The sequence below is a fragment of the Bipolaris oryzae genome (genome assembly GCF_000523455.1).
Source record: "Bipolaris oryzae ATCC 44560 unplaced genomic scaffold scaffold_141, whole genome shotgun sequence".
NCBI classification, from domain to species: Eukaryota; Fungi; Ascomycota; class Dothideomycetes; order Pleosporales; family Pleosporaceae; genus Bipolaris; species Bipolaris oryzae.
The window spans coordinates 39,910-53,411 of NW_006911417.1; the positions used below are offsets into that span (position 1 = coordinate 39,910).

A 13,502-nucleotide genomic window follows, 5' to 3' on the forward strand; every position below is an offset into this window, starting at 1 on the left:
TTACGACATGCAGGCACGCCCAAATGTCCAAATGGCGGCAGAAAGGGTTTGTCCAAGATTCGGATGAGGACGAAGAAGAATCTCAGCTCGAGAGCCAGGGGTCTAGGCTGAACAGTGGCTTGAGTAGACGCGTCGAGCGCGTCGAGGATGACATCAACGAGATCAAGCAAGCGGAGGAGACAAGGCACCCCGTGAAAAAGGATGGAGAAGGCTCTGAAACTTGTTTTGCTGCTGATAGCAACATTGAAAGAACATGTCCACAAGAAAAGAGGATAATATCGCCTACGAAACGCAATTCACCCAAGCGTCCCACGCCCTCGCCATTTACGCCGTCGTCAACGCATAATCCAACACCTCAACCGTCAGAGAGTCCAGATCCGCTCCAAGGCTCTCTAACACCAAAATTTCTACGGACTATTCGAAGTCAGCTATCTCAACACCGCCCTGAATCGCCCTCGCGCCAGCACAGCTCGACAGTGACCATACCTCCGCTTTTCGACGAACATGGGCCACCATACCAAACGGTCCAAAGCTCAAACACACTGCAAGGGGCAGCTCTCACAGAACGCCCGAACGGACGTACTGGGGCTTCGAACATATTGAACGAGTTTGGCATTGCGCCCTTGTCAGATAACTCCGAAGATGATGAGCTTTCAGATCCGCCCACAGACTTGGAGTCACCTCCGCCGGCGTTCATCGAGCCTCATAGACGGACAGCAGTGCAAGTTGTCATTCCGTCTTCAACAGCTTTACAGCGGCATCTCGTGGAAGAAAGGGCAAGGCGTGACTTTCGCCAACGGAAACCCATTCAGTTACATCCTTATGCACTGGAGGGTGAGATGTACCGGAGGGAAGTCCAGAGCAGAGGTCTCCAGCCAGTACGAAGAGAGAGGTCGCGCTCGCCTCAAGGCCACCGAAAGCAGCAAAATGATGAATCGCAAGAGCAAGAGTTCAATCCCGATGAGAACCCTACGAGTAGCCCCCCAGAGGTAGAGATACCAGTCTCCAGTCCCAATGTCCCGCAGCTAGAGAAAGATGGAAATGCCAGAGCTTCAGGACATCAGCATGCTTCCAATCCCATCAGACGCCCTCCTTCAACACAGCTTCGCCACCCTCATGCAGCGAAACGGAGGAAGCCCAATATTCCATCTGCACAGGATGTTGAACCACCGACAAGCATATTCGAAAATACTAGGCTGCAACGCGACATTTGGTCAATGCCCCCCAATTCTCCTCCTTATTCGAGTAGTCCACCACCGCAGGCGAACGCTTCAGCCCGCCGTCCAGGTGTGCTGCGTGCGACGACCCCAGCCCCCAACTTGCCAACTCCCTCTACCTCATCAATCGTGCAAGATGAACCTCGTTCATTGTTGGAGTCTGACTCTGATACTGTACCGCGCAGTACTCAGAGGCCTAGTAGTGGGCTGCGTCGACCAATAAGAGTGGTACTAACGGACAGTTCGTCTTCCGCGGCAAGTTCTGCCAGCGAGGCAGAGCAGAGCGACAGTGAGTTAAGAAATGTGAGCAGAAAGATTAAAGGGGTTTTACCAGCGTCTTGGCTACGATTCGACCGGCAGACTCAAGAGCGACGGAAAGCCCAACAACGTGAGCGAGACAGAATGCGTGTGAATATTGCTTTGTCCCCTGAGCGCAGCACACCAATGCGCGGAGTTGCTCAAAAAATCACAAAACCACTGGGTCGGCCCCCGTTGCAACCAGTTCCCAATGCTTCCTCTAAAGATGCAGTCGTTATATCCGATGAGTCGGAGAATGGACTCAGGGCACCTTTGTCACGCCCTATCCAGGATGCCCAGGACCCTGTAACTGATGCCTCGGCATTAGCTAAGATATTTGACAACCGCTACGCTGATGACGACAATCTTTCGGACATGGAGCATGATCGATTGCATTTACCTACACTCGGAGGGACTGGCCCCAAGCGGAAGAGACAGAGCAAGCTGAGTGACGCCTTTGCCAAAGCAAAGAAGGTGAAATCTTCGAGCTATGTCGGACGACCCTCTGGTGGTCGGTCTGAGAAAAGAAGACATGGCCATCCTCGGAAATCGCGTAGACCTGCTCCGCCAGCTATGAGCGTTGTCGACGTTGTTCTGTCGCCATCGAAACGAGCTGCCACTGTACCACAATTTCTCAGAGTAGCCAGGCGGCAAGCACTTCAAAGACCGGATCTTGCCCGCCAAAGTCCACGTAACAAACAAATACGATTACATAATGCTCAAGATACCGAGGAAGCCAACAGCGTTCTTGAGCAGTGGCAAAAGGGCGCTCTAAAGCCGAATTTGGATATCGCTATGCAAGAAAAGAGACCTCGCTCTCCCTTGACTAATAGGGCCGACAACCAGCAGTATGCAGAGCGAGAATCAGGAGTTGATGCGAATTTTGCAAAGGATCTTGATAGGCGATCTGAAGCTACAACAGAAGTCTCCCGTTTGCAACAACGTACAAACATGCCTGCTGGTCTTCGGTTCTTTCGACGCTCCTCCCCTGCTGACGTGAAGTCCACTCGTCGAAATAAGAAATTATCACAGACCACCAAGCATCGCAAAGGTCTAGGGCTCAATGGTTCCTTACCATTCAGAGTCGCACAGCTGGAAGGTGATGAGGGTGACTTTGGCCGTGACCACAGGAAGATCGCGTTCGAGAAAGGGTTACTGCATGTCGACCAGCAATTCAGAAAGCAGCTACCTAATGAGTATCATGTTGTCAATCCCCAGTTAGCGCGTTACCTTGCAGATGATGGTGTTGAACCACCATTGTTCCCTTATGCAAGTGATTCAGGAGAGCGTATAGTAGAGGCTTCAAGCAAACCAGCACCTATGACCAAGAAACGTCTCAAACTCAAGGGTCAAGCGCGAAGGATCGATGTGGATGCACGAGAATTCCGTCAGCCAAGCGAGCCAGCGGTTCAGGAAGTGCTCGGAACAATCGATGTTGCTCCAGTACAGGAACCTAATCCAGAGCAGGACCTTCCTATCCTCCATGGATTGGGTCCTTTTGGGACTCGGTATCCCATCACATTTGACGTATACTCACTGGCATCCGGGACATACTTCCATGCATCTACTTTGATTGGGTCTAATGAGTTTCATCGGGCTCTAAGCACTGGAAAGTCGGAGAGTCGCAATCTTGACGAGACTGCAGGATATGCTACCGTTACCGACGGAACAATGTCTGTCAGATGTGGTTCATGGAGTGACGAGACGTCTTCGAATCTGCATGACCTAGTGACGACCGTGTCGGTATCCTTGGTATCTCAATCATCCAATCCCGGTATATCCGCAAACAATCATGTTAGCGAAATGCTAGCAGCTAAAGTAACACGGTCACTCATTACCTACATATCCGATCACCTTAGCTTCCTGGATCCAATCGACCGAAAAGACTTCGTGACTAAAGCCATCCGGTTCTGCCAAACGCTCTTGGATGGTGCGTTGGCTGCTTTTAACTCTGTTGGCGGTCCTGGAATAGGATTTGGCTGGAATATCACGCGCACTGTCACTTATCTACTTGTCATAAGTCTCCAACTTCACCGTATTGCTCAACACTCAGCGGTCGACGAAGGAAGTCGTATCGAGATCCTAACGCTCTTAAAAAATGCCTCAAAGACTGTGGTCACTCATTTGATACGACAAGGTATCCCTGAGTTGGGCAATTTTCTCGAACTCAACAGGCGACACTCTGTGCGCGAGAAAGGTGTACAACACAGTGAAGTCGTTGTGGAGAGCGCAGTCGTGTGCATACACGTCCTTGAAGAGCTACATATGACAGCTTGGGGATTTTGGGATCTTGCCAGTCAAGAGCTCAGCCCCAAAGTATCTGGTGCCACTCATCTCTCTGCTTTCGAAACAACGTGGGCCACACTGTTCACTCTCCTCCCGTTTAACGAAATTGATGTTTTTGGTATCCCACTCAGGAATCGAAGAGAAACTTTCCACAACGATAATTGGTCATGTATTCGGGACATCCTTCGACGAATATTTGAGCTGTACCCGAGCACGTACAGGAAACACAGTACATCACTGAATGATTATGTGCGGGCCAATCTTGCTCGATGCCACCGATTGATGACACACTGGCACTGGAGACGTCCCGAGTTGATGCTCAACGCCGTTGTGGACTTTTTTGGTAAGAATGGTCTTAGAGGTCTTCGACGCGAGACAAGCGTTGGCTCCTTTCCTTTTCCGGATAACTTTGCTGCTGACCCTTCATTGACTGTTGAGCCAAATGAATACTCCTTCCATATCTCACTCAAGTGCCTTGCCTTGGGTCTGCGCGGTATGAGAGATGTTTACCCCGAGAAAAAGATTCGTAGCTTTGTCTTTCGGTGTTTACCCAACCACGGGCGAGCATATCCAAAAGATCAGCCTCTCGACGAGGAGAGCCTTGCAGCTTTGCGCAATCATCATGACCTGCTATCTGTTCTATACTGGAACGCCCCGCCAGCCTGTCGACCAAAGCTCGAACAAATTCGTGGTCTTGTAAATCACGATAACTCCCACCGCGAGGCCTGCAGATTGAGCGTTCGTGCCTGGGCGAACCTCACTGCTTTCCAACTATCTACTGAAGAGCCGTATAAGTCTGCAGGACCCTTCGCACTTTGGCACAAGGATATCATGCACCAGACTTTGAAACAGTACAAGCTCGCAAAAATTGAGGCGGATGACTTTCTGAAATCAATTGCTACTGAGGGCTCAACAAACATCTCAGCAGTCATGGTCCGCCAAACAATGGAAAGGAACCAAGAACAGGTCATTGCGACTCTGCGAGATTGTATTGCGGGTATGGCAAAGGCTATCAAACGCGCAAGGGATCTATCCTCTTTGAGAAACTTTCTTATCGAGTCCGATATCATGCATCTACTTGAGCTTCCTCACCTGGAAGATCGGAGGCTGATCAACGTCATTCATGACACGCTCAAAGTTCTGCAAGAGTACACAAAGTCACAGAATCTTCAGAAATTGCAATCAAAGAAGGATGTAAGCCAGCAAACCAATGAGGAGAGTCAAGACTACGGCGATTTCCCAGATATGGACGACTTGGATGATCTAGATGATTTAGAGTCAGCTCCTCCAGCGAAGCAATTACAACAGTCCGGTCTTGACTTCATCCAAACACCACTTTGGCATCTGCTTTCGAATGCGTTTGGCGCGGAGAATGCACCAGATGACATTTTGCTCAAGGACTGTGTCGATACCTGGGTTTGCATTGCTGAAGGTCAGATCGTATCGGGCGAGCGAGCATGGTCTCACTACCTCGATTCGTTCAGCCAGGTGTCATGGAAGCAACTACGTCAAACCGAGCAGACGCGCAAGTTCGGTCCCTACTTCATGGCTGCTCTCATAGACTGTGACCCTGCCGTGTATGAAGAACATCGGAATGACTTCCTCCAGGCTCTGATGGTGTGTTTGGTGGAACGAGAGGCCATGCTCAGATTCCAGCATCGGCTGCTGCACGCCATCATAAAAACAGATGGTGATCACCCCCTCATGCAGAACCTGCCCTTCTTCCGTGATCTCGAGACTGGCGCATGGGACATCAACCCAGACTCCCTCCGCACTCGACGCCTAGCACTTATTTCAAGCATCCTGTCAAACATGCGAGATGACATCTACGCTGTCGAGCGTCATGAGCCTGAGCGTGCGTCTGAAGCGAGGAGACTTTACGCCTGCATGCTCAGAGACTTTATGACATCTATGAAGTACAACTACCAGCAGCTCAGTCAAGGCACAACTATTACGGGCGCCTACGTTGAGTTCGTTCAGAAAATCGTTCAGTTCTTGAAGCAATACACAAGCGACATAGTCCCCGTACTACCTTTCTTCACAGACTCGGCCGCTTTCCCTTTACCAGCCGAAGATCCTACCTACGTAGTTGCTCGCCTCTGCGGATATGCACCGAAGCTATCGGAGTCTGGGAAAGCCAAACAGTTATCAGTCTTCATGCAAACTGTAGCACAACAAGCTGCTGCAGACAATCAACAAACGTACTTGGTGCACCAGCTCACCACTGCGCTTTGTACCGATCAAGCACCAGCAGCCGACAGAGCAACACTGCGATCCGTACTATTGCGAGCCATCTTCCCAGCATACCTCGAAGAAATGCTCTCATCCAGCACCGCCTTCGCCATCTGCCTCCCAATCTTACAAGCCCTACCACCCACCCTCGACACGATGATCTTCGACCTCCGCATCACCCAACCAGAAAGCCTGGCTTCAATCGCCACCTCCATCATATCCATCTCCCACGCCTTCATCCGCTCCACAGAACAACTAAAAGATAACCACCACCTCCTGCAACGCCCCTGTGTCCTCTCCGCGCTAGCCCATATGCTCGACGCCATGACATCCATCTTGCCGCCATTGGAATACATATCGGGTCGTACCTCCGATACCATTTCCGCTCCCCCATTCGTAACGTACATCGACGATCTTACCGCATACATCCTTATGCTTCTTCATAACACAGAGCTTGACAGCGTACCTTCTTACGCCGGCGATGCGCATGCTTCGCTTCCGGGAGACCAGCACACCGCGCTCCTCGCTTTCTGCCGCCGCAGTTTAGCGGAAAGTATCAAGACTAATTGGAGTGAGAATGCAGGCGCAATATGGTTTGGCGTTGGCAATGCTCGGCGCGAGGTTCTACTCGATGTGGGCAGTGTAGAGGAAGAAAGAGTAAGGTTAGAGGCATGTGCTATGCGGTTCCGAGGGGTATTTGATGAGTTGTATGGTGTTGGAGATTATCGCGGTGGGTATGAAATGAGTACGGAGTTGGATGTTGTTGTTTAGCTGGTGTGCGAGAGCCTTTTTTCATGAGCCTGTAATGTTTAGTTCATGGATGAATTAGATGAACGTGTTATGTTAACATGCAATGCTTCCTTTCTGCTTGTGCAAAATCAATCCCTCTTTAGAAATGTCACTCATCTTCACACCATCTTTGCCTGGTGTCCATTTCAATTTCTGAACTAACCACATAGCATAAAATTAAGGTTACCTTGCTCACGTCTAGCAAGACTCGATCGAACCCCCATTCCCCATGTGACTCCGTACTCATGTTCGGAGTTTCCAGCAAACCATGCTCGGTGCCTGTACCAATACTCCACGCCTTCATCCTTACAAGTTCCATCGCTCCGCCGGACAAAGTACTCAAGATAACCTTCGGACTTCTGATAAGAGTGTGGACTCCGTGACACTTCAGCCCGAATTGCTACTTTCACCTTTACCTTCACCTTCGCCTTCGCCTTCACCCTGGCCTTTGCGTACATGTTAGCTGAATTCTCTCTGAGAATAGATTAAGTCTTACGTGAATTCAACAATTTTTCAGTAGCCTCTCGCGCCTTCCTTTTCGTGTCCATTCGTGCATTGGTTTTTGCAAAGTAGGATTTAGTATCATGTTTGACAGCGTATCGGATGGCTTCAATATGGGTCATCTGCGAAGTGAAAGGATCATAACTGTGCATGTCCCAATCACACGGAACAACAGGCCTTTGGGTACGTTCATTTGTTGCAGATTGATCATCGGTACTAAGTTCGGAAGCGGGCGTCTTCTTCTTGTTCTTCTTCTTGTTCTTCCTCTTCTTCTTTTTGGGTGTTTCGGCTGAGGCGTTTTCAGACTGAGCGGCAGTCTCTAAAACAGGTGTATCTTGCGGAAGATTAGAAGCACCACTGTTGTCGTCAGGAGCAGAGCGAGCATCAGTTGGTTTATGAGCATCATCTCCAGCTAGGGTTGAAGTGGACGAGTATCGTGAAAGAGATTGACGAGGACTCGTAACTGCTTCAAGAATCAATATACGATGTACCTAGTCTCAGGCGCTTTTGAACCTACTGAACTGACCAAGTTCGGATTCCTCTGCAGACGGAGTCGGAATGGCCAGCAATGATGTGGATGGCTTTTTTTCTGACCCTGTTTCACATTCTGGTTCGTGGGTAGGAGTAGAATCATTGTGGGAAGGATTTGCTTCGTCATGAGACGGAGCATTGAGGGGAATGGCTTTCTTTGATATGGAAGTGGAGCCTAGTTCCTGTGGCGAGAGGAGAGACTCAGAATCGAGTTGCCGCTCAGGCTCGGTTGATGAGGCTTGCTGGAGTCCTGGATGTTGGGCACTCTCATCTGCCTGATTCATTTTCTTTTGATTGTCTTCCGTATTAAAGTCAGTAGCCTTCGCCTTAGTTGGGCCGTTAGACTTCTTTATCTCATCGGGAGTATCCTCGGTTCTTTCGCCAGCTGCGTCTACATCAAAGCGTACACCTCCAGCAATGGATGAGTTGGCTGAACCCATGGACGTCTCAAGCTCTCGCTGTGGATCTGTAAGAATCTTCACTTTCTTCAAGGATGCAATCTTATTGGCCTTGGCCTTGGCCTTGGCAATTCGATCAGCCTCCTCCTTCTTCTGCTGCTTCTTCTTGGTCTCTTTCTCCTTCTTTGCTTGCGCCTTGTTCTTTGTAGCGAATGGATGAAGGGACTGCATTTGCTGAGCTCGAACCTTTTTGGCCGTGTCAGTTGAATTCGGCTCGACAGGAGCTGACATGGCTGCGCCCTGTTGTGCAAGAGTAGCTTCTGTATGTGCTGTATCTAGAGTCACCTCTTTATCCTGGCTGTAGCTTTCCCCGGTTTTGGAGGCTTCTGGGATATTTTCAGGGTTTAACGATATAGTTTTTGGTTTCTCAGGCTCCAAGCACGTCTCTTGAGAAGCATCAGGCTCGGGCTCTTCAGTCGTGACTTGGGATTTGGGCCTGTCTTGTATTGGGTTCTCGGAGGTAATTTGTGAAGGTGGAGCGATGGTACCATGGTCCACAGTATTCACTTGGTCCCCAACCCCTGGTTTTGGCTCCATTTGCGTATCTTCAGAGTGCACTTCTGGCGCGGAGTCACAGCTGTTGCTATTCTTCATTCCAGTATCAGGAGCATCGGTCTTAACCTCATTTCCTATTCCGGGGGTCGATTTTCTCGCATCGTCCCTCTGTGGGATTTGGGTTGGCTCTTCCCCGAGACAGATATCCTTATCAGTAGGTGAAGGTGTAGAGCAGGATGTCATGTCTTTGTTTTGAGCACTGTCCAATTGGCTAGGCTGTTCAGGTGGTTGTGCAATCGATTCTCGCACCTCGTCTGCCGTATGACGCACCTCTTGGTCAGGATTCGATGGTGGAGCAACTTGAAATTCGGTTGAGTGAGTATTTCCAACACTCTGATCATTTGCTCTGCATGATTCGTCGTCCTTGGTAGTGGCTGGAGATATTACATTGACTTCCGGTTCTTCGTTGGCCTCTGGTTCCTCATGTATGGAAGGCTCCTTCTTGAATGGCGACTCGCGTTTGTTTTTGCTCCTAGCTTTCTTTGCGGGAGACTTTTGTTGGCGTTTCGAATTCTCCGATTCAGGAACACCAGTCTCTGCATGACTGACGATGTCCGACTGTACAACAGGCTTCTTTGGCAGGCCGCTTCTAGCATCCTGGGGAGAGTACAATATCACATCTTTTGCTTTAGCCATTACATTATCGGCATCAATGGCAGTACTCTTCTCGCTATGTGATAGATTGGTCGTAACACGAACATGGCTGTTACCTGCCTGGCTTGTGCGTGAGTAATCAGAGTACACTGTCGGGGGCGACTCTTTCTGATAGAGCCGCCTTGGTACTGAGACTGTCGGCCGAACCTCGCCGTTTCGTAGCTGAGGATCAAATTGATTGATAGTAAGAGCCACCTTCGCATCGGCGCACGATGCAAATCTGCACATGTTAGCTAGTCCAGAAGGCTGAGGAACTATCTACTCACGTGGCAAAAGCATGGAAAGGGCTTTTTCCTGCATTGTTCCTCAAGGAAACCGCAGTAGGGGTGATTCCAATTGTCTTTTCAAATAGCTGTATAATCTCACTTTCGCTGACATCCGGGGGCAGATCTCCAACCCAAAGCTCTTTGACAGTAGCATTGTTAGGGCCAATCCAGGTGTGACCACATCCTGAAACTGAATCACCTGTGATGTTCGGATCATCCTCTGACTGACGTCGTCTACTGTTGGTTTCGTTATAGCGTGGGCCCGTCGGAATCATATGGCTATGACTACTATGGACTGAACGGCCACTCGAAGTGGACATCTTTCGACTTCGGTGCTGCGGAGCAGTGAAACCGTAAGGTCCGCCTTTCTTTCCCGCATCACTGTACGCCTGCCCAGCGCTAAACTTGCGGTTGCTACCATTGTATGGATCATAGAGTTGATTTGCACCTGAATGGTTGGAACGGCGAGGTATCGGTACTCGAGGATCTATGCCTTGAGGACCCATATGAGCCGGGAGGTGCGTATTCGTCATCTCGCCCATCAACATTGGTTGTGGTCCTTGTGGATCGTTGAGATAAGCTTGGTTCATTTGAATTCCTCGTGCGACACCTGGTTGGTAGCCCGTGTGCCCCCGAGACGCACCTGCGGATTCCATACTCTGAATAGAATATCCTGGGTGAGACATCATCGGTGGTCCCAACAAATAGGGGTTCATTGCAGGACCTGGCATCATTGGAGTAGGTATCTGCGGACCACCAGCCATTTGAACCGGGATGTACTGAGTCGGTGGTATTCCAGACATTCCAGCGGGATCTCGCCGCGGATACGGTCCAGAAATGGTACGGCTTTCGTTCTCAACCCAGCCTTGCGGCTGGTTGTATATTCCAGAACCCAGATTTCGACCACCCTTAGGTCCTTTCAAGGCTTGTGCACGTGTATTTTGGGGCTCCATAGACGCGCCCATCGTGCGTTCCATGCCGCTGTATCTCGTATGGCTTTGGAATTCACCTGGCTGTTGCGGTACGTAAGATATAGCATGTTGTGATGGCAGTTGTAATCTTGACTGGTCTGATGTAGTGAGGATTGCAGTAGCCGTGCGACCGGCCTCATCTGATAAGGTTTCTGTCAATTGCGTCAGCTTTTGGTTCTGAATCACAAGTGTCTGCGGCACTTCTTACCAGCTTGCTTGCGGTCGGGTTTCGCAACTGGCATAGTTGTTGCTTTTGCCTCACCGACATCTTGCTGACCCCTAACAAAAAGTTGCTGGTTCCGAATTGAATCTAATGTAGCATTGTGGGCCAAGTGGGAGTCGTTCCAGCTAGCAATCAAGATGAAGGCGACGTGCCAGAGGAACGCTCGAGGAAAGGAAGTGAGTTCGCCGAAGACAAAGATCTGATCAAGAGCTGTGAGTGGATCATTGAGATCGTACACATTTCCGATATTGATGCCAGTGAAATCAAGTCGCTCTGGATGCTCTCGAGCCCAGTCCTTGGCGAATCTATCCGCGGCATACAAGGTATCACGCGCGATGAAGGTAAGCATCTGCTCGCAGAATTGCCTGCCCTCAACAAAGATGTCTGCAGCATCCCAGAGATCCTCGACGGTCCAGCGCTGATTGGGGAATATACACAGGCATTGATCTTGACTGTGGTTAGCAGCTAGTCTGTACGCTCTCCGCACACCCGTATACTCACTCTTGTATTTGATCTGCCAGTACCTTGCCGCCTGCACCACAGCTACAGGGTCGCTCGTACTGCGCACAACGGTAGGTATAAGGCCTGAGCCAATCAGACGGTGAGCTTGCGTTCCAAGCTCAGTGGAAAAGAAAGCTTGGCGTGCACCTGGCATAAATCTCGCGTCTCTAGTCGCATGTTGAGTAGAATCAACGGAGTCGCCCATGTTGGTAATAGTGGCAGTGGTCGTTGCTTGGGACTTGTGCCAGCCAGCTCTAGAACAGCAGATAGGATAGTCGATTGAGGTTCAGAATCTCCCGCCACTGAGAGATGCAGCAAACGATGCTGGCTTGCGAAGGGAAGGGCGTGCTCCGATGGATATCTGCGGGGAAACAGCAGTTCCAGTTGAGGAAAGCGAGGCCGCAATGCAAGATGCAACCTTGGGTTTTGATGGTGAGGAATTGAGAAACGGGCAGTATTAGAGAAGAAGTGGTACTGGTGGGACAGGTGTTTGTTTATGATTGCTTCAGGTGGAAGAGGCAGGCAAATTCTACGCGCCAAGAACGAGGCAGAGGTGAGGGTGGAAGTGAAGGTGAACAACGCGCCATCACCACACCCCATTAGTCGAATCATGTGCTCCTTAGAGCCATCGTCCATAGAAAGCAGTTTTTGCCTAACATAGAGGCGCTTAGTATGAGAGGTAATGAATATGACTAGAGAAAAAGATTGCACATTTGAAAGTGAAGTGGTATGAAGCACGGAACAAACAACGAGAACTACTGCACCCACTGTTTGAGAGTAACTAAGAGACTTTCTTAGAAGGCATGTTTTACATATACAGATGTATGGATTAATCTCTGATGAGAGATGCAACCACCCGTCGCTTGAAAGCATGTCGCGTCAGCCATCAAGCGATCAAGCTATGAGGAGACGAAAGGCCCAACAGTACCTTTCAGATACTTCGCTCTGCTGAAGTTGATGTAAGACTCAGTTTACAGTGTTCTGAGGCGATGTAGTAGTTATAGTGCAGGTCAATCTATCCTACTCTCCCTACGCGCTGTCTTTCTCCTTTGACACTGAGTGTACCAGCTTCATGATTTCACTCTCGTTTTCACCGACAACTATATATCGTCAGTAATCTAATCTCACAATATAGGCTCTCACGCTGTCGTGGGTCAAACTTACCCGCCTTGCCTTGGTTCCAATCCACGACGAGCGGTCGTTGAAATGTCGCGGCATCAGCCTTCAGTCGTCGCATAGCATCGCTCTCGCTCTCTGCCCCGCTGATAACTTTTCCTGCCGCGCTTGGTCCGCCTAGGTAGTCGAGAATGTTCTTGAGCTGGTCGGTGGTAGGTGGGGCCTCTGTAACATCGAGCTCGAATTCTGTGCGCTCAGCCTTGTCTTGGGCTTGGTGAGATGATGCCTGATCTCCGGTTGCATGCGCAACAGATTGCGCATTAGCTTGTTTGAGTAGGGTGAGGACACGCGTTGAGGCTTGGTTGGAAGGCGCGTGGAAGAGAGTTACGACATTCTTTGCGCCGTGCTAAAGAAAAATCAATGAGCAGTTCCCAATGAATTGCAGACATCAATTTACCTCTCCAAATAGTCGCTTGAACATATTTACAGTAACGTGTTCTGACGCTGGGCTAGTAGGTTTGCAAATGAAGTCGAGATGGTGCTCTGACAGCTTGAGTTGAGGTTCGGGTGTGACGTAGATCGTCTCGCTTGTGCCTACCCCATCTGCCGGAGCTCCTGCGGAGGCGTTATCGACAAGAGATCTATTGCACTGCTGCCTAGATGCTTAATCATTGGTCACCATAGTCATGACCGTATCAAATCAGATGATATAGAATGCGAGAATCATATCTAGAATCTACAAGAGACCATCAGTAAGAGTAGGCAAATCAAACAGATGATTGATTGCAACCGGCGAATAGAGCTGAGCTCTAAATCAAATATTTTGATGGATTGTGGCGAAAGAAGATACAAAATCATCACAACGAGCAGTATGACACACATCACGTGTATGGGGCATGGACATG

General features: G+C 49.8%; 3 protein-coding genes across 3 annotated transcripts; 1 reads left to right on the top strand and 2 right to left on the bottom strand.

Annotated features, from left to right (window-relative positions):
- Window positions 1–23: 23 nt before the first annotated feature.
- On the top strand, window positions 24–6,803 carry COCMIDRAFT_103351 (uncharacterized protein; the record flags this gene model as incomplete). Its single annotated transcript, XM_007692797.1, has 1 exon — window positions 24–6,803. The coding sequence occupies one exon, from the start codon at window positions 24–26 to the stop codon at window positions 6,801–6,803; it is 6,780 nt and encodes a 2,259-aa protein (XP_007690987.1).
- Window positions 6,804–6,930: 127 nt separating this feature from the next.
- COCMIDRAFT_103308 (uncharacterized protein) lies at window positions 6,931–9,207 on the bottom strand (the record flags this gene model as incomplete). The annotated part of the gene is made up of 4 exons (XM_007692798.1): window positions 6,931–7,196; window positions 7,318–7,679; window positions 7,845–8,960; window positions 9,137–9,207. 4 exons carry the CDS (start codon window positions 9,205–9,207, stop codon window positions 6,931–6,933), a joined length of 1,815 nt encoding a protein of 604 aa, XP_007690988.1.
- A 3,303-nt stretch (window positions 9,208–12,510) lies between these two features.
- On the bottom strand, window positions 12,511–13,078 carry COCMIDRAFT_103314 (uncharacterized protein; the record flags this gene model as incomplete). Its single annotated transcript, XM_007692799.1, has 3 exons — window positions 12,511–12,581; window positions 12,646–13,003; window positions 13,055–13,078. The coding sequence occupies 3 exons, from the start codon at window positions 13,076–13,078 to the stop codon at window positions 12,511–12,513; spliced, it is 453 nt and encodes a 150-aa protein (XP_007690989.1).
- Window positions 13,079–13,502: the final 424 nt, after the last annotated feature.